We start from the raw sequence: 21,167 nt of genomic DNA on the forward strand, positions 1-21,167 counted from the left end.
ATTTAAAAACAACTGACACGTTTTGTATCAAAGAACAACCCAGATTTGCAATTTGAACTACTCTGACATTTCACTAAAAAATAGTGTTAGACGCAGAAAGGAGAATTTCTTCTTGAAAAAAATTGCTGGAGTTGTAGTCATATTCGCGACTAAGAGTAGTTCTATCCTTCAAGTGGCCCTAAAAAGTTGGTTAGATATCACTAGAAACTGAAGAACAAGAATTTTGGCACAAAGTGAGGAGCTAGGGGAAAAAAATGATAAAAATGTCAACCAGTAAACTATTACTTTAGAAATGGATGGGTCAAATTTGAGACAGATTCTTCCACCTAGTACCACTGAGGTTTTTCTTTCGTGTAACTTGAAAGGCTGAGGAGTTCTGATTGCCCAGATTTAGTCACTAACCAGTAAGTCATGTGCAGGTTTTTTTAGAGAATGAATTTCAAGAATTCCAATTTTGATAAAGACATTAAAGAAAAGATTGTACTCTTTTTTGTGGTGTGAAGATTGTTTAAAATTTCGTATTGTTGAAAAACAGTTCATAGATTTAAACAATTCAATTTTTTTTTTTTTTTAAATTCAAAATGATCAAAGTGTTTCTGTAATTTTAAGAATTTCCAAATAAAATTAATGTACCTACTATACTTTAAAGTTACACATCATGGGCTGCATAACATGTGAGATTTAGCCAATAAGGAACCAACATCTGCATCAAAGTATCAATCAGTACATACATTTGACAAAAGTTATCTCCCTTTTTCAGCATAAATATCATAGAAATTTTAATTGAAATGCTTATTTTGAGTTTTTTTTTTTATTTTTCAAAGACTTTTTTCTGTGTATATATGGGGCATAATGCTCTATTTTTGAATTAAACCAGTTGAGCTGCACTTTGTCAAAGTTTAACTTTATTTTGACTAGTCTATACTGATAAGGTACAAAAGAATGTTTGGTCATCAGATTTTCTACTCTGTTTTTATTGTCTGTGATTACAGAGCTTTGTATTTTAAAAATTATCTGATGAGCATGCAAGATTTAATTTCAGGGAATAGGTTGAGTCAATATAAGACCATCAAATAGTCCAAAATTTCAAGATTACTTCAGATCAAAATCTGTTTTTCTACCTTAAAGGTGCTGTACAAAATTAAAGTAATCCATTTGTAAGAATTCTTCAGTGTGAAATGACTAAAGGATGTCTGCTGGTTTCATTTTGGAATTTTTGTCAGATTTTTGAGATTGTCAGGTTTTACCCAACTAACTGTCTTAAATTTTGTGTCCACTGACCCTATGTTTTCTTTTTCTCATTTCATTATATACATCATTCTGATCCATGTGACAATATATTTTCAAATCCTTCTTATTTTTTTCATAGTTTAAAACAAGTTTTAATGGTGCTAAATCAAAGTCAAGGAAAAATCAAGAAGCATCTGTTTTCCCACCCAATTTTCAACTTCTTATTTCTCAAAAATGAGATCATTGACCCAACAATTTTATTTGGTATTTTTGTTCCCAAGACAATTGTCTACAAATCTGTACCAAATGTTAAGAAAGCTTTTTATTTTAAAATTTAGTAGTGAACATCCTTAAATTTTGGTCATCATTCATGAAAATACTTTATATTAGTTAACCTGAAATAGGACTTAATGACTTTACACCTTTGTCTGCACCATTTAGCTGGATATTTTTTATGAGGTAACAATTTTTGCTGTATTGGTAAGATTCTGGGAATTGCTTAAATAAAAGCTTATCAAATCAAGGTCCTGATGTTTTGCAGTTATCTCCCATAGAAAGTATCTGTGGATGTGAAAAATGAGACTGCAAAAATTATTACCCTGAATCTAAGAGTAAATCACAAAATTTGACAATTATGAAAATAACCTGCAGTATGGTAATGAAGACTTGTATAGAAGAAACTAGTCATCGTTTGGCATGCTGACCTCTAACCCTAATAATGCCATGTTTTATGTTTTGAATTTAGTTAACTGATATCAATTGATAAAAGTGTTTTAATGTGACATGCGATTCTCATTTAGCTTGAAAGCATTCTAGAACCTCAAAATTTCATACTTGGTAAACATAGATGTTTTCCCAGTCATTTATATGGCTTGTTAGATGATGTCATAAAATATTGTTATATTGAATTTTTTTGTCCAAATTTAAAATTAAATCAAATGAGTTATTTTCACTGCTAAAAACCCAGTTCCCTTTTGAAAAAATGATTGGCTAAGTTTCAGTCTGTCTGCATTTCAGTATTAGTAACTGTTTGATTTGCTATGCTATAAGTGATGTCCATAGCAACAGCCTGGATTGTCTCCCCCTTGGTGACAACATTGCCAGACATAATGTACCCTTGACAATCTCCCCTTGTTTGTATATTCTTCACGTCTTTCTTTGTTTCTTGAGTGGTATCGACAAGCTTTTTTGTGGTTGTCGTTCAAGGTAAATAATTTTTGGCACCGTAAACACTTAGACACTTTCCCACCTTTTTTATAAGTTTTACGGGTTCTCATTTCATCCAGCGATCTGACCAGAGTTCTAAAGGTACATGACTGATTACTGTTGTTCACTTTTTCACTCCTTGGTTGTTGGACAGATTCATCACCACTTGTCCTAGAGGAGCTATCTTGGTATTTTTGACGACTTTGTTTTGGAGGTTGGTCACTTTGTGAAGGAGGAGGAGGCTGTTGATTTTCTTTGCCACGGTCACGACGTTTGTCTTTTCCCGGGGTTGGTAAAACATTTGTGTGGTCACTGACCTCTAACCCTTGTTTATCACTGTTCTGTGATGGGATCTGTGGAAGTTGTCGTCGTGAGGTAGAACCGCCATCCTTCATTGATTCAGTATCTGAAGAACTTGAAGCTCGGGCAAGAAGTGGCCTTATCTTAATGTTATTTGCAATTGCTGAAGCATGACTGTACTTCATAGTAGAGTGACTTCCTTTACGAAAATGGTCAATTTGTGAAAGTGCATCTTGGAGAGAGTTCTCTAGTTTCTTAGCACTATGTTTGATTTTCTTCAGCTTTTCTTTTGTGATCTTAATGTCCTTTTCATCTTTAGAAGAAGTGTAACTTGTCACAGATATTGGTGAAGTCCCTCTATCATAGATATTTGGGAAGTAAGAATCCTGAGAGTCATGTTTTCTACTCTTCTTACCAAGTATTTTATCCTCAGTAATGGATTGCAGAAGAGTTGTCAGTTTGTCCAAGTCTTGTTGCTTATTGTTCACTTGTTTCTGAAGTTTTCTCACCTCGTTGGTGAGCTCCTTGTTTCTCTGTTCTAATGCCTCCATTCTCATATTTAGTTCATTTCTAGTATTGTCTGCATTCATTTGCATTTCTTGTGTATAAGATTTTAGCATTTTGCAGATAGATGATCCATCATTGTAATTTATATGTAAAATCTGAAGACACTCTAGCCTATCCTCGACTAAAGAATTGATAAGGTCTGTTAAACATTCAATATACATTGGCAAGGCCTTTTTAGGCTCTTCATTCTCTATATTTGCTAAGGCTTTGGTATCCATGTTACAGCATTCTGATATTAAATGAAGCTGTTGAGCACAATCTTGTATGACCCCTTGAACTTTAAGTGACTCTTTCCTGTGATTTTCTATTTCTTGCATGGACATTTTAATTTTGTATGCCCAACCTTCACGTTCTTGTTGTATCATGCTGCCCAGCCATTGTGAAATCTCTCCAATTCCCTCTTGTATTGACTTCCCTTGCAATAGGTGAGCCTCCTCCTCGATAAATTGTGCCACGGCTTTTTGTATGTCATCGTCGGTACGAAAAGCAGAGTAATGTTGTGATGTTGGCATTGGGTTCATTGTAATGCTTTATTCAGTTAAATTTTATTTTCATTCTTATATGCCCACCTCCAAGGAAAGCTTCTTCAGGAAACCTGAAAAGTATAAAAAAAAAAAAAGGTATAAAAAACCATGCTCTAAAAAACATACAGAGTTTACATGTCAGTCTCTGTAAGAATTAGGCAGTGGGTAAAACATGGTATGAAAAAAAAATCATTTTGATATTTTTACCATCAGAATCATGGAAAAAAGACAAGATTTTCCCTATTGTTTTGGTAAATTGAGCTCACCTAAGGCACCAACCATTTAATTAGGAAGGGTAGCCTAGGATATTTTGAAAAAAATATATTCCAAATATAAGTCTTTTTTTTTTACTCAGCCATGGATTGAAAAAATACGGTAAAATAGATACCCCATTACTCAACAATGTAGATTTAAAAAGAAAAAAATAAATCCTGTTGCTAAAAGAAAATCTCACTGAACCCATCCACTCCTTTTTTTCACAAGGAAAATTAAATATGGTTTATGTAAAATTGTTTACCTGTAACTGTCAGCACAGCAGAATACTATAACGAATTTAAATAGTTTTATGTCATCATGCAATATGATTTTTTTTCTTGTTTTTTGTTTTCTGGGTTTTTTTTTTTTTTTTTTTTTTTTTTTTCCGTTTTGTTGTTGTTTTTTTTTTGGGGGGGGAGGGATCTGACTTTAGATGGAGAGTTAGAGAATATTGTAAGTATGTTGGTTTTTATAAAGATAAGTTGTAGTAAGTCTACTGTGTGTAAGGCCAATATTATGATTAAGTTTGTTTCCCCTTTCTCTATCTACCCTTAAAAATTGGCCTTATAAAAATAATTTTATTTCCCTTCTCTGAAAAGATTTTATTTTTATTATCAAAGCATCATTTTTCACTTCTTTGATCATGGTTTTTACAGAATCAGATGAACTTTGGGAAAAAAAAGATTTTTTCTACCTACCTACCAAAATCCAGGAGGTAGGGTCAGATAAGAGGAAACAAACATTATTTTGAGTGTGGCCTAATTGTAAGTCCCCTTCCTGTAATGCACCCATTCCAGATACTCAATAAAATCTGTAACTACATTCTTCTTTCATCAAAACATACCCATTTGAAATTGTCACAAATGAGGAATTTAAATTGAAAACAACCATACACTTAATTTGTCAAAATTATACACAAAAACAACTTTAATATTAAGATATTTATCTTGATTTAAACATAATAGTCCTTAGAATTTAAAAGAAGAACTTTAATTTATTCAGGTAGTTAAATACCTATTCAATTTATATAAGATTTTATTTTAACGAATGAATATTTAAATAGGGACGGATCAGTGTATCTTTTTCTCCGTTACATTTTATGGCTGTTTTATATTAGGTGTATTTAGGCTAGATATAGGTAATTTTATTGTGTAGAGAACCTTGATTATTGATATGGGTAATTAAAGTTATTTTGGCGCTGATCTTTCTGAATGACTTTCTGGTCTATGTACTGTAAACTAGAAATTTTTGTATAACTTTTTAAGGACAGTCTAAACTGGACTTCTTCTGGACTTGAATTGGCTTGGTTTAGGCAGGTTTTTGGTTTACAAAAGATCATGATACATTTAAATTGATATAAAGGGACTTTAAAAAAGTGTCTGATTGAGACATATTTTTTGATTTTTTAGGGTTCGGTTTATTCATGTACTACTTTTGCCCAGATAATTTCTCAAAGAAAATATTTACAACAACTTTATTTTTTCAATTAAAGGTTTTACCTGTATGGTCATTGTAATGAGGAATAAAGCAGTGGTTCCCAGGGATAGAAATCCCTGTTTTTTCCCCAATTTCGGGCAAAATGAACAAATTTTAGTCTGTTCCACCCCTCCCTCTCTTCTTTTCAAAAATATCTGAGACAGTATATGTGTTTCTTTTATTTCCTTTCTGTAACACCCCTGAAATCATTCAATATCTTCAAATTTCAAAACAATGTTGTAGACCAGAATTTAGAACAAATTAACAGAACTTCCTAGAATTTCCCATGAAGGTTGAAAGCTGAAAATGATGTGATCTTAATCAATCTTTATATCATTAGGTCAAATCTTTGCTTAAATCATGGGATGTTTAATAACCTACCTTCCAATTGGGAAACTAGCATTATATTTAATGTGAATAAGGGCATATATTAAGGCATATTTTATGAACTGTTTGCTGGTCTGTTTAAGAATAACAATGGTTTCAAATGATGGTGATTATTTTTAAGATCTTTTATGCTTGAACAATAAAAGACAAAAAAAAAAAAGATGGGTCTGTGAGCTTGTTTTTTTTAGATGTAAGCAATTGAAATTTTGGCGGAAAAGGATTTCTCTAGATTTTCTTTTGGTTTTGTCTAAGTATGTTTTATCTATAAAAAACACGATAGAAATAACAAAGATTTTATAAAAACTTCTAAAATAATATTTTAAGGTGTTTGTTTAATAAAATTATGAAAAGAAATGTGGGGCAACTGGGCAAAAAAATATAAATGCTATGAAATAGATTAAACCAGAGGAGTCTGAAAAGCTGACAAAAATTTCAATCAGAACTACTTGGCCATTTCTGTTACACTAAAAAATAATGTTTTTCTTTTGTGTAACTAGAAATGCTGAGGAGTTCCGATTGACAAAAATGGTTGAACATGACCAATCAAGATTGGCTTCCCAGAACATCAACAGAGAACATGCAGTCGAATGTTTGCACCTAATTATTATTTTAATTCAACATTTCAGACAAGTCATGTAAAGGCTTTACTTACATGAAGAAATATTTAAATTAAGGACTAAATGAGGAAATGAGAGGACTTAAAATCTTTAAAAACCAATTTTATCATGTGTACATTCAGTGTAAAAAATCTTTTTTAAATGAAAAAGTATTGAACCAGTTGGGTTTTAATGTTGTGAGATCGACACTAATAAGTGTATCATGATAAAACTGAAGGGTATAGTATTATGAATGTTATTATGATAAAGCCCTACTTTAAAGGCTATTCTAAATAAATTTCTTGGTTTCCAGGACCAATTTCATGGAAAAGAATATGACGGGAATGTATTTCATGTTAATCTTTCATTGCCCAAAAAAGTGTTGAAGATACTAATATATTTTCCAACATTTTTCACAGTGAATGCAAAAGATGAGAAAGGTGCCTTACATTTTATTTATGTAGTGATAAAAATGGGTGATGTGGCACCCTCAAAAGAGACAAGGGAAGGCCTAGGTACTTTTTTCATTCTTTTTGGGGGGAGGGTATTTACACTGGATCCATCACCTTTTTTGACAATTTTTTCATATGTACTGGTAAAAGAAGATTTTTTAATATCCCAGATTACTACCTAATGTTATTGGTCAAAATAAATAAACTGACCAATCAAATTATTTGTAATCTTTGATAATTTCATTTTGTTAGAAGAGACTGAAGAGAATTTTGGTCCAAAAATATTGACTTCTGTGTATTATTCATATATTTTAATCATTAACTTTGAAAAACTGCAAGCATCTATATTTACTGATCTGGGGACAAACTTCTACCCCCCCCCCCCACTCCCAAATAAAAAGCACAAATCCATAGACCAATGCAAAACCAAATGGAAATAAAATAAATAAAAAAATTAATTAAGACCTGGATATTTGTTTAAAGAGAACTTGCACAAAAATAACAACATTTTACAATTCTAATATTGTGTAATGATTAAAATATTATCTGATTTCCTTTGATCTCTAAAATATTTCATCTTGCAAAGTGGTGATAACATTCACAAATGTAAAAAGTAGTAGGAAAAATCAATCAGAAAAACTAAACTGACTCATATTGATATATAGGGAAGTTGCAGGTTACTTTTGAACTGATAACATATCTGTTTGTACCATGCAACAGTCCCTTCTGGTCTGTTTGTCTGTTCCACATTATTGTATTGGTCTTAAAGGTTTTTTGGCCCCAACATGGCCATGCTGTAATTCTATCATTAGGCTATTGTATCTCATTCAACAAAAATTCCTGGATTCCCCTCAAGAAGAAAATGGTCTGTGCCTTATAACTTGTGAATGTTGCAGTTTTTTCCTGTATGGTTGACATCAGATAAATTAAACCTTTTATAGAATTTAAAAGCGATATTTTAAATTTTAGATCCTGAAGGACAATAGGTCTGCTATCTATTCTCTCCACAGTATACCAAGATAAATCAGTTCTAAAGGTAATTTACTATCAATTTCAATATGACACCTTTTATCAAAACTCTTAAAAAGCATGTTAAAATCAATTTAAATTGACACTTGTTATTCTAAACAACCAAATCTTTGTATTTCCAAATCTTATTTATAGAAATATTAACAATTAAAATTAAGAAGATACGCAGAATGTTTGACCAAGGATTTACTAATAACGGAGAAACAAAACTTTTGATCACCTAACAACATAAAATGTATAGACCCAAGGCCCATAACTAAATTATCAATGGATGTTCATCATCTTAAGAAAATTATTGGATAGAGAAGCTGTACAGTCAACAGTACAGAATGTTAAAATAGTATATAACATTTTCTATATATCTTGTTACCAACAATCATTATGGCTTCTTGAAGTATTAACTGAAACAATATACAGGCAAATATTTTTCACGTCAAATTCATGTTAATCGAGCTTCACATGAAATTCATGTGAAATTCACATGAAATTAACATGATTTTCATGTGAACATTTCATGTGAATTTCATGTGAAGGCTCCATTCACCCGAATTTCAGGTGAACTCTGTTACTTAGTTTATTTGCTCAATTCAGGTGAAAATCATGTGAAATAATTTTGCCTGTGTATTAAAATCAGTTTACAAATGCATAGTGTTTTCTGGCTTAGCATACCTCATAGCATACCTCATTAAACTTTTCTAAAAAAAAAAAAAAAATTGACTACACAGCCAAAAGCAAGCAAGGTTAGAAATGTATTGTTTGCCATCATCAAACAAAAAGTCAACCCTATTTTTTTTTATTCTAGAAATATTCCAGCAAATCTTTATAAAAAGATGTAACCATTACACTTAATTCAGTTATCTATAACATTAATTGAAACTATACATTTTACCAAACCTATTCAAACCTTGTAAGAAATTAAATTCCTCGTCAAAAATTAGTCCCAACATCTATTTGTCCATGAAAGTCTCACTTTTATCAAAGGCACGAAACCACAATAACATATTATTGCACCATAATCTAAAGGACAAACAGAGAGGCTCTTATCCCTTGGTCTCTATAACACTCTGTTGAAACATCTGATTAGTTTTAAAAAGTCAGTTACTATCTGTTATGACAAGGCCAAGCCAATGGTATTTTTGGTGTTTAAATCAACTGTGATGGGTCAATATCTTCTATTTAAATGTACCAGGTAATGATTTTTCAAAAGTCAAGGGAATTGTTTTATATTTTTTTTATATGTTGAAAGGTTCTTCAATACTTCATGTTCAAAGTTTATCAATTAATTTGTGAATAGGATATGTAATTGATTTGTTATATAAAAATAGATGTGGTGTGATTGCCAATGAGACAGGCATCCACCAAAAGCCAAACAATGAACAATTAAACTTCTGTAGGTCACCTTAGGGTTTCCTTAAAGATGTGCCAAACCCATACCATAAAGCGAGCTGTAAAAGGCCCCAAAATAAATGGAATGAAACTATTCATAAAAGATGAAAATCAACTTAATCTATAGAAAGAAGTATATCATCAAAAACAACAACCACTGGACTACACGTTTTGCCTTGGGACAGAGATATACAGTTCGTGGTGGGGCTGAACATATTTATGAATGCTCAACCCTCCCCTAACCAAGGGCAGCGGTTGAAAAATACAACTATAAATAAAAAATCTGATTTGGATTTAGCTCCTGAGATTGATACAGAATACGCATACTTTAACAAATAGGACAAAAGACAATACGTGTATCTATCTCGAAAGAGTACTCCATTTTTCTTTAAGCTAGTTCAATATCCGAAAGCAACGGATAAGCACACCTTGGTTACTTAAACAAAAATATCAATAAAAACAGGATTTAATGAAAATATACCATGAAATGTCTAAGTAAAACAAGCCCTTCTTGCAAATGCCAAGATTAAAAGCAATGATGTTCATGTGGCAGATTAACATGATACAGTCCTTTAACCAATCCATGCAACGATTTGACGGATTGATGACTGATTGATCGCTGATGGATCGATGACCGGTGACCTATCTGATCGCAGTTTTATTATGTAAAATGATGTAAGATCTGCTTGAAATAAAAGAAATGTAAAATAAAAGTATAAATTGATGTTTAAATCTATTAAATTATGTAAATATGTGTAAAATTGACAAAGAAAACAACAAAATCATAAAATACAGTGACCGCTCTGCGGTCACATGATGCAATCACCAGTACGATGGATTGGTTTGATGATCCATGACTAACCGGAAACTGATCGGTGATCAATGACCGATCACGATTTTTGTTGTTGCACGGATCGGTACAGGTACTGTATTTTAAGATAGAAGGAATTTTATCTACATATTTGGGTTTGTACCTCAATAAATTATGTACATAGATGGAAAAGACATCAGGCAATGAGCTTTACTGGACCAACTAGGACAATCAAAAATTCATTCTAGACTGGACTAAATTTAGGCAATTAGGTATTCATGATTGACCTGATTGAAAAATGGCAATGGGGCATTCATTCTAGAATGGACTAAATTTAGGCAATTAGGTATTCATGATTGACCTGATTGAAAAATGGCAATGGAGCATTCATTCTAGAGTGGACTAAATTTAGGCAATTAGGTATTCATGCTTGACCTGATTGAAAAATGGCAATGGGGCATTCATTCTAGAATGGACTAAATTTAGGCAATTAAGTATTCATGATTGACCTGATTGAAAAATGGCAATGGGGCATTCATTCTAGACTGGACCAAATTAAGGCAGTGGACTATTAGCTATTCATGCTTGACCTGACTGAATTAAGCCCATCATCTTAAGTATATCCATATTTGTCCTCCTTTCTTACCTTATATTTTTTAAGGCAAATCTGAACAATATCATGACATGTTTAGGGTCCATTTAATATATTTTGGACACATGCTGTTGCATTGTTTATGATACTGATACTGTCTCTTGAAATGTTTTTTTTTAACTTCTCATTCAATGTACTATCAATGATCAGAAAGCTATAACCATGAAAGTTTCTATCTGTACCACTTATTAAAAACAAGAATCTAAATCCATGGCCTAATTTGGCAATTATATTTGTTTGGTTATGTACAATAAGCTGCAGTAATTATCTAATTAAAAATCATATTGTATATAATATTGACTTGGTTGGGTTAAGTAGAAACAAACGTCCCCTGCGTGGCTCACAGATATGATCAATATTTGTTATTTAATTTATTAATTATATCCTGTAAGTTTATTTGATATCCAGTTTAAAGATTGAATAAAATGCCTGTTAGATTAGTTCCTGGTACTTACATATAGATGTTGGGGTTTTGTCTGGGAAGTTTTGTAAAAAGGGAACATATCTTATTTGTCTGCTATATTATGACTTATCAATTATTACTTGTAAACAAAATAATGATACAAATGTATTTACTATAACTGTAACTTTAGAAATTTATTGCATTTTTTATTGCAGAATATAAATAAATGAAATTTAAAAGAGCACAAGCATTTGAGATTTAAATGTTTTTGTTTTGTGTTGTTTTTTTTATCAGATTTAATTCAGTGTAAAATAATGCAGCGGATGATATAAGTCAGCCCTTATTTGATACTCCATTTCTCTGAAGTTTTTTTTTTTCCGTCAGTATCTGTTTATGAAATGTGTGAAACCTCTCCTAGCCAACTTGCTAAAGGCAAATACATGTATAAATATCTTTTGGCTATAATGCTTTATTATTGAACACTCATCAACTTATAATGTGGTGATTTCCTGACTGTTGTATTGTAATGACCTAAGACACTAGTTTTATTTACTGTGAAAGTACTGTTGTTGGTGGAGTACTAATTTTCATGCTTTTCATGGGTACATCAAATTTTTTTTCCCAACAAAAAGGAGATTTCCATTGATGTGTATACTAAACCCCTCAAAACCACGAATTCAAGACACCATGATTATGTGTTTTTTCCCTAATTCACGGAATTTGGTATCTATGAATTAAAGAACTCGCAGTATTGGAATGTCCTATTAACTTTCCTACCAACCTGACATGTCACGTTCAAAGTTTAAGGACTGTACTTATACTATGTTTGCTAGTGATACTTAATCATAAAAAATGGAAAAGTTACAAAAATGTACGTTGACTAGCGTATTAGGCAAGATGAATAAAAAAACAGTTTTATGTTTAACTTCTACTTGCATTTTTGAAAAGGTGTCTCTAAGCATTCTGAAGCAATTCCAGCTAAGATATTTTTGTGCAAAAGATATGGATGAATCACCTAAAATGTCAGCTTATGCATTATTCTTAGATGGAACTGTACTTGTTATATGCAGGGGCGGATCCAGGATTTTAGATTTGGGGGGGGGAGGGGGGGTGCACAATTAAAATTTTTTTAGGTTAAATGTTTGAAATATTCTTGTGGAGTGGGTGCAATACAGATATCTTTTGTGGTAAAATTTGCAGGAAATTTAAGTTTCAACCTTAAACCACCTAAATCTAACCTGACTACCCATGCTTGCAAATTTTAGGGGGGACGCATACCCGCCACGCCCCTGCCTGAATCCATCCCTGATATGCAGCTATAAAATAATAAATATCAGAATTTCTCAATATTTTAATGATTATCATATGACAAGGGCTTTAATTATATATGACTTGAAATAATTGGCAAAAATTATAAAATTTCACTAGTTTAGCACTTAATTGTAATATGCATGCTGTATTTTTGTAACTGTTTTTACTTTAAAATAGGTAAATTATGTTTTAGATAGTGTTTTTTTTTGTTGTCCTAGTTTTCTTATGATAGAGCTTTAATAAAAATCTAATATCTTCATCAGTCTGTCTGTTGAGGCTCATAAGAGATGTCAATGACCTTATGCCCCTCCCTATTCCCCAGCTATATCATCATTATGGGTTTAAGGTGTATAACACACACACAGAAATGTAATAAACTGGGCAAGGATTTCATTTAGGATTTTTTTTCTTTAGTTGGACTAATAAAATCAAATATTTCCAGTATTATGCCTTCAAACCATAAGATATTTGTTATTCACTTATTTCTGATTTTCCTGGTTTAAGGCCAAGTTTGCAAACCTTTCAAACACCATAATCAAAGGGTACTACTTTAAGTGTTAGATTAATCAGTACGAATATCTTTTATATTTAAATCTGAACTCTCAAATACAGTGAAACCTGTCTTCAGAATGTTCGCCTCTCATATTCAGTCATTTTTGTAAGATTTTTTTACATCTCTGGTTTTATCCATTTCATAGTATAATTTTTTTGCCCAGTGTCCCCCACTTTTCTTTTCATTACTTCATTAAACAAACCTTAACTTGATATTTGAGAAGTTTTTATGAAATTCTTGATATTTCTTCAGGGCTAAAACCTACTAAGTCAAAACCTATGAAAAATCCAGAGAAATCCTTTTTCTGCCAAAATACAAATGCTTATGTCTCAAAAACTAGCACACTGACCCATACATTTTTTTTTCATATTGCTCTAGTCTGAGAGATTTAAAGATTTCACAACCATTTCATATCCATTTTATTTTTAAACTGAGCAGTGAACATCCTTGTGTGACTTTTCAAGCAAGCACAAAATCCGGGCTACATTAGGTAGGTGATCTTTTGATAGGTTAATTTTGCATGGAATGAACTAAATAGGGATATTTTAATCATAGTCTTATATGTCAGGTTATTGCAAAATGCAGGTGGTGGGTAAGGCAGGTTTTGTGATATATTGTTTGCATAAAATTAATCATTTTGACAACAAATTCAAGATTTTGTACTGTAATTGCAGATTTCCCAGTTTAAAAGAAAAAGGAGCAAATCCCCATCCCCACCTCCCTTAAAAAGGAGTTAGTTTTGAAAAACAACAATATCAATGGGTTTCACTGTAAATTGATGTGTAATTTACAAGTTGTACTTTGGGTAGAAAACTTTGGCTTACTGGTTCTTAGCCAACATTATATGGCACTTTATGGCTTTTAACAGGTTTTAAAGCACATAAAACTAATAAATATTGTTTTCCTTGGTAGCAAGTACTTTATGTAGAAAGGGCTTATAATTTGACGGTTATAGATACATTAATTTATTATCAATATTTACTTCAAATGATTAGCAAGGTATTTAAAATTCTGAGTTGTTTCCCTTCATAGTTTGATTTAAGTTAATGTGGGTTTGCTATTCGATTTTAGATTGAAAGAAAAATGGTGAAGAGAAAACTTTGTTTTTTTGCCAGTTTCTTGCTGATTTTGAAGTGTATTTGGTCTGCATTATTTAGACTGTCCCCATACATTTTTTCAATACTTCACTGAATATAACTGGTTTATACCCAAATATGAACCATGAATGCTGCAAGGCTTTTTATAGCAAGTATAATTGTTTTTTGTCAGATATACCAAGCTTTTTTATATTCACTATGGGTCAACTGTATATTTTAAAGTGTTCAACGCTGCTACTGAAAAAAGCTGTTTTCTCTCAAACTGATTTTTGAGGCATTAAAAGTTGTAGAAAAACTGATATGATTTTAGTACAGCTCTAAATCCTTACTGATGTAAACTATTGTTTTAATTCAGACTCCATTCCTATTGTTTACACAACTGAAAAGGTTAAATTTATCCTTTTATATAAATGACTGTAGAGTGTACCTTTTTCCAACGCAGTCAGTATAGTTTCACCTTTTACCCTTTGACCTTAAAGACACTCTTTCATGGAAGAGCAAGTCACCTGACTACAATTCTGTTTCCCTTTTGGCCAAATACTGATTACTTTGTGGTGTTCGAAAAAACTGTATCCTAAATTAAAAGTGTGTGCCCTGTGTTATTTGTAGTATGTAATGTAATGTAATGTAGACAATTATAAGTAAAAGGAACAAATTTTACTGCGTCAGCTATCTATTTTTAAAGATAGTACTTATTTACCACTGACCTTTGTAGGATCAAAACAAAACTCCACTTCCCTTTCTGTCCCTTAAATCTTTTCCATATTCACTGAAAAGTAAAAATATGAATTGCTTAGATGTAATAATAATAGAACATATTTAAATTGGTGAAATGAATTACTTATTTCTATTGATATATTATAACTGTCTCAGAGTTAGAAATAGTAGCCTGCCCACCAGCCTGAGACAGGGTAATTTTTGACAGGGCTGCCTAATTTCAACAAAAATCGGTATAGCCATATAGTAAATATATTGAAAAGTTGTTATCAGGACTAGCCAGAATTTGAGTGAGTTTCCTATTCTGACTCTCTATCAATTTTCAGACTGCCTCTTTTGCTGAGGATAGTATTCTTGTCTCAGTATGGGACGTTGCAGGTTCTTTGCCCAGTTGAGTCACACCAAAGACTTTAAAATTGGTAGTGATCACTGATTTTTCTCAGTTGCTCATTTACTTTTGTTACTTTGTATGTATTATTTTAGTTACTTTATGTTCTTTGTTGTGATTATCTGTTTCATGTCTGGTCTTTGTCCCTGGATTACATTCTTTTGATTTCCACTAGAATCTTTGTTCCCTTGATTACTCTCTCTATTAACACACAGTATTTAATAGTGACTAAATGATGGCTTGGAGTCAGAAAATTTGTTTGAATGGAATGGCATGCCTGCCTATGGTATTTTGCTTTTGTTAGCAGCTAGCGTAATAAATATCCCACTCAATGTGTCGGAGTACTACAGTGACTGTACAATTGGTCAATCGTTCTCATCCTGAACTGTATGAAATATCTCCCATAGGGCATTCATAATCAATTAATCAATATTCAGAGTTTATAATTCTTAGTTTGGGACTGAAAAATCCGGAGCTTTTACATTTTCATCAAAAATTTGACAGTTCTGACATCGTTGGGAATTTTTCAGACCCTGCTATAAGTTTATGTTATCTTCCGTGTATCAATTTGATCCGATGGAGCGGTGTAGCGAATAGAATCTTCACATTCTGAGACATTGTATATACATATTCAGTACTTGAATAGTGTTACTTTTTCATCCTTGTAGATTAAAAAAAAAAAAAAACTTGGTTGTATATTGATTGTGGAGGAATAAAAATAAAACTCAAGTCAAATGTTATTCTTACCTTAGAGAAGAAAGAATCCAAACAAACAATTCTATTTTCTATTTAATGTTTCAGTTAATGGTTAAATTATGTATGTTTGCATAATGTATAGAAACTTTAAAAATCAAAGTTGTCACTTTTAACAAAGTTTACCCCTTAGGTTAGTTATATAAACACTTAGAAATATTGTTTGATTAAACAATGCTGTTCATATTTAAGGACTTTGTATAGATTTAAAGTACATGTGCTTATTTTTAAATGAAGAACTTTGTTAGTTGCTTTAATTCAACTGTCTTTTTTTTTTTTCCTTTACGTTATAGTTCTGCTGAAGGGGGTAATTTGATTCTGCAAACATTGACCCAGAAAGATTTGTTTATTTTTTGTGGTTGTGGAGAGGGGGTATTTTAATTCAAACCTCTGCTGCATGATTGATAGACACTTACAAATGTATATGTTGGATCAAGTTTTCAGATACATGTATGCATGTATGTTGTATTAAACATGTACAAGAAATATCCTGTAAACTGAAACTTATTCAGTTCCAGTTCCTGCATCGAAATTCAACTATCATAACATCAAAAATAGTTGATGTTGTCACAGTCACATAATAAAATCTGGTCTATGAGGTGATGCATATTTTTTTTATCCTGTCAGAAAGTTATATTGGTTACTGCTGAATGAAGGGTAATAACAAAAGTACTGGTTGATAAAATTTACAGAAGATTTCTCAACTTGTACATGTATAATGCAACATATTACTTTCTGAAATTGAATCATTCTCCTTTGTGAAAAAAGTTCTTTGTTAATTAATCAGTACTCCAATCATATCAATATATCCTGTGTAACCAAGTGTAGAGGTGTATATTTTCATGATAATTAGTTGCATGTCTATATAAGCATATTTTGATTTAGTCATTGTACCGTCATTCTTATATCAAGAAGTTAATATTTGTTATGATTTTAAGCGGTTTTCTATAGGAAAGGTGATGAAGTACAGTATCATGTTACCCATGTAGGATGTTGTTTTAAGTAGTTGTCAAAGTTGCTAAGTTGGTGTTGAATTAGTGCTTAATTTAGGTCAGTTATGTAAGATATGATAATTAAAATAGTTGGTGTAAAATTGGTGTTGAAAAGTATATAAGGGCTTTGATTTTCAGTTTTAAAAAAAAAGATTGGAGATTGAAATTTAGTAGTGGAATTAAATGGGATAAGTGGCCAAAAAGGAGAGAGAGGAGGAGAAGGATTGCAGATTTTATGTTTAGGAATATATGGTTGCAGACTGAATGTAAATTGGGATTTATTTTTATGTGGTTAAGGGATGTGTTTTTCGAGACAAGTGATGCAAGAGGAATATTATTTCTGAGAGTTGTAACTTGCCGTAGCTGGAAGTTAACTCGTTGTTGTTGATGATGTTTGTTTGACATTTTGATGTATACTTACCTTAACAGGAAGTATTTGTATTCCGGACAATATGTTCCGAGGTTCCGGACAATGGTCCGAAGTTATTGTGAATTATTGACGTTAGTATAATTTGCCTTAACAGGAAGTTATCGTGTTCCAGACGATGGTCCGAGGTCGTAGATTGTATATGTTGACAATAGTGTAACTTGCCTTAACAGGAAGTTATCGCTATATGGAGAATTCCTCGATTGTTGATGTCTGTTGAGTTGCTCCCCTGTACCATATGGATCCAATCCGTATTAAGGAATTTGAGAACTTCTAGATGATAACTTGATTGAGTGCACCATATATGTGAGTTTTCATAATTTTCTGATATCAAAATAACTTTTTATCCTGTAACATGTATTTTATGTATAGTCTATTGTAATAAACTGTTGATTAGTGACAATTCTCTTTATTTTGAACCCGCCTGGAATTGTGAGCAACTTGGCTTCTGTGGTTAAAACATACCAGCCAAGAGCTTTGCACATACTCGGCCACCATGGCACAAGTACCTACCTCTGTTTGAAAGCGATAGGCTTAAAGGGAGCTCAATTAATGTTCAGTTTTCTCATTATACTCTCTGTCTGTCCATCTGTCCCACATTAAGCATTTATCACTGTCACATGCATTGTTTTCCACACCTCCACTACATTACTCTCTGGATTTTAATGAAGGGGGCATCAGTCCATTTAAGGACAATTCTAGTTAAATCTGGAATTTTGGAGATATATATTACTATTGTAAATGAATGAAAGTAAGAAAGGGTAGTATTTCCATTAATGTACCTTCTGTGGTAAAATTTCCACCATTTTTCTACCCAGCCACATGAAGTGGTGGGGTATAATTATATGATACCCCCCCCCCCAAAAGTTTGTCCCCAAATGGTATCAGGATGATAACTTTAGAAGATGTATTGAAGGATCTTTTTTCAAATTTTGTATGTTTATTGAGTATCATTAAATACAGATTAGAACTTCATATTGATCCCATTATTTACACGTAAATTCTGGCCATTTTAAGTCATATCACCCCCTCTTGTCCATCAAACTTTATCACACCTCACACCTTTCAGTTATCATCTGCAACTTTTCATAACCATTGGGTATTTTGACAAAAGCTTTATATAATCAACACAAAATCCAGGGATTTTAAAGCAGGGGAGGGAGTAGAGGTGTTCTAGGCTACTTTTTGTCTTAATTTTGCATGAAAATAAACTACAGAGGGAAAGGGTCATGGGTACCTTGGAGCTACTGGTGACAGGTGTGCCATGTTATGTGTGATTTTTATTAAGAATCCTGATGGTTGATATATTTTGACCATGATACTGAATTCAACGTGCAGATGTTTCAGTAACAAACCTAATTAGTATGTAATTGGTAGAAATAAGCCATCAAAGTCCAGTTTTTTTTTTGTTTTTTTTTTCATGTTTTTTTTTCTTTGGTGTTATTTGAAATATTATGGTAGTAAAGTGTAATACCAGTATTTAAACCAAAAACAAAAAAAAAACAAAACAAAACAAAAAAAAAAAACATGTCATCTTCAATTCTATAAATTGAAATTTTTGAAGGTGTAAATGAATGTCTCAATGATCTATATCTAAATTTTGAAATAATTGCCAACAAAAATGTAATATTTAATGTGCTAAACGTGCTAAATTGATGAATAAACTGAAATCTCTACTTATTTTTTCTCCCTTCCTTTTCTGAAAAATTAAGCAATAAGATAGATTAAAGAACTAACCTGTAATTACCGATAATTTGACAATGTAATTATCCCTAGTCACACCTGTAAAGTGTCAGACTTTATCTGGTAAATCTATACATATTTTATGATGTTTATAGATCACAACCTCCCTATTATTTATAACACACAGTAAAGTCAAATGTTGTAAATTACAGAACTGCTACTTCTCAAGTTCTTTTGTTTTATTGTCAAAAGGTAGAACTGCCATATTTTGATTTTAATTGTCATAATTTGTTGGTAGAACAGTTATCTTTTGTTTGTTAACCTTTTAACTATTCTTACTTCCAGGAAAAAAAACTTGTGTTGCTGGTTGCCCAAGTCTGTCCAAATGTTCTATAAAAAGATTTGTACTGACATTATTTTAGAAATTTCTCTGCATACATGTATAAAGATATGATGAAAAATGAATTCCTATTAATCCCCTACTGGCTTTAGCTGAAGGGGACTTTACATCTAAATTCCATCTGTCCATTTGTCTGTCTGTCTGTCTCTCTGTCTCTCTGTCTGGAAAAAAAATGAAGTTTTGTGCACTTTTTTTCTAAATGCTTGCAGATACTGACTTATTTTTGGTTTGAGAGTCTACCCTTACGAGTTGCATAACAAGTTAACATTTCCTTCTTCTCTGCTGATTTTTGTCTGAGTTAAGGCCCTTTAATTTTGAAAAATTTACCGAAATGTAAGTTTTTTCACATTTTTTTTTATAAATGCTTGCAGATATTGAGCCGATTTTTGGTATGTGAGTCTACCTTGATTACTTACAGGTCAAGTTTATATTTCATTCCACTTTGCTGATTTTTTCCAAAGTTACCAACTTTCAGTTTTATTGGGGTTTTTATGAGCTATACCAAACTCAGTTTTACATACTTTTGTTCTGAAGACTTTAGATATTGAGTTGTTTTTTTTACAAATCAGTCAATTTTTATTTGAAACCTAACTTGTCAAATTGTCTGTGCATAAAACTTTGCAAATCTGCATCTGTTAAATGGATTTGAACATCTTTCTGGTCTTTGTTAATATCCCTTCTTCTGTTCAAAATCATTTATACTTGATGATCCAAGGTAGTGTTTGGGTCAGTGATATAAACAGCTAGTATGCTTGTTAACATTGATTTAGAGGATTTCTCATGGAGAAATATGTAAATCATAGGCAGATTCAGAGATTTGATATAAGGGAGTTCCAAAGGGGTTAAAATAAGGAGGGTTCACTCTATTAACAAAATTCTGACTGACCTTTTGTCCTATTTTTAGTAACAAAGGTCATGTTTTCCACAAATCAAAAATCCCCACATCAGATCTACACAGAATACATGAAGGAAAATTCATACTAAGTTTAGTTTTTATTAGTCTGGTAGTTTCAAAAAAGAAGATTTTTGAAAGAAATAACATTAAAATAGGGATAAAACGTGGAAAAAGGGCAATAACTCAAACATGGCTGAACAAACAAAAGCAAAGAGTGTACCACTGATAAATCTCCTCATGCTTAACACTTTAACCCCTGTCAGAATTTGGCTAAACCTAGAGGTTTAGAAATACAAATGTATATGCAAAAAACTACTGTCTGACCCCTATGTTTTATTTTAGTAAAAGCAGCCATATTTTTCGAAAGATAAAAAAATCTCCACATCATTTCTGTGCAGAACACCCTAAGGAATATTCATACCAAATTTTGTTCTGATTGGACCAGTAAAGTCAGAGAAGAAGATTTAAAAAAATATAACATTAAAAATAGTAATTAAAAAAAAAAACCTTGAAAAGGGCAATAACTACAATATGGCTTAAGATATTAAAATCAAAATATGACTTAAATAGATCTAATCATTTTAGTAACAGTGGCCATGATTTTTGACGAATCAAAAATCTAAACATCAATTACATGCAGTTTACCCCAAGGAACATTCATACCAAGTTTATTTTCA

At 31.8% G+C, this 21,167-nt stretch overlaps 2 protein-coding genes across 9 annotated transcripts in view; one reads left to right on the forward strand and one right to left on the reverse strand.

Annotated features, from left to right (window-relative positions):
- The window catches only part of LOC148598537 (uncharacterized), a 165,069-nt gene that overhangs the window by 120,854 nt on the left and 23,048 nt on the right, over positions 1–21,167 (forward strand). The gene's annotated exons all lie outside the window — the stretch shown is intronic.
- On the reverse strand, positions 1,986–19,320 carry LOC148598545 (uncharacterized). 7 transcript variants are annotated; one of them, XM_088561019.1, is made up of 3 exons: positions 19,250–19,320; positions 14,943–15,004; positions 1,986–3,898 (listed from the first exon to the last, which is right to left on the reverse strand). In XM_088561019.1, the coding sequence occupies exon 3, from the start codon at positions 3,822–3,824 to the stop codon at positions 2,274–2,276; it is 1,551 nt and encodes a 516-aa protein (XP_088417145.1). In that variant the 5' UTR covers positions 3,825–3,898; positions 14,943–15,004; positions 19,250–19,320; the 3' UTR covers positions 1,986–2,273. The 7 variants fall into 7 exon arrangements, with proteins under 7 accessions (XP_088417145.1, XP_088417147.1, XP_088417146.1 ...); XM_088561021.1 differs by lacking the exon at positions 19,250–19,320 and adding an exon at positions 17,507–17,678; XM_088561020.1 differs by lacking the exon at positions 19,250–19,320 and adding an exon at positions 16,088–16,107.

The sequence above is a fragment of the Perna viridis genome, chromosome 14 (assembly GCF_037379345.1).
Source record: "Perna viridis isolate PV_CMFRI_1.1 ecotype Kerala chromosome 14, ASM3737934v1, whole genome shotgun sequence".
Taxonomy (NCBI): Eukaryota; Metazoa; Mollusca; class Bivalvia; order Mytilida; family Mytilidae; genus Perna; species Perna viridis.

What these genes read in the sequence shown, in the direction of transcription:
- LOC148598545 (XM_088561019.1), bottom strand. Translation starts at nt 3,824, where the DNA reads ATGAACCCAATGCCAACATCACAACATTACTCTGCTTTTCGTACCGAC.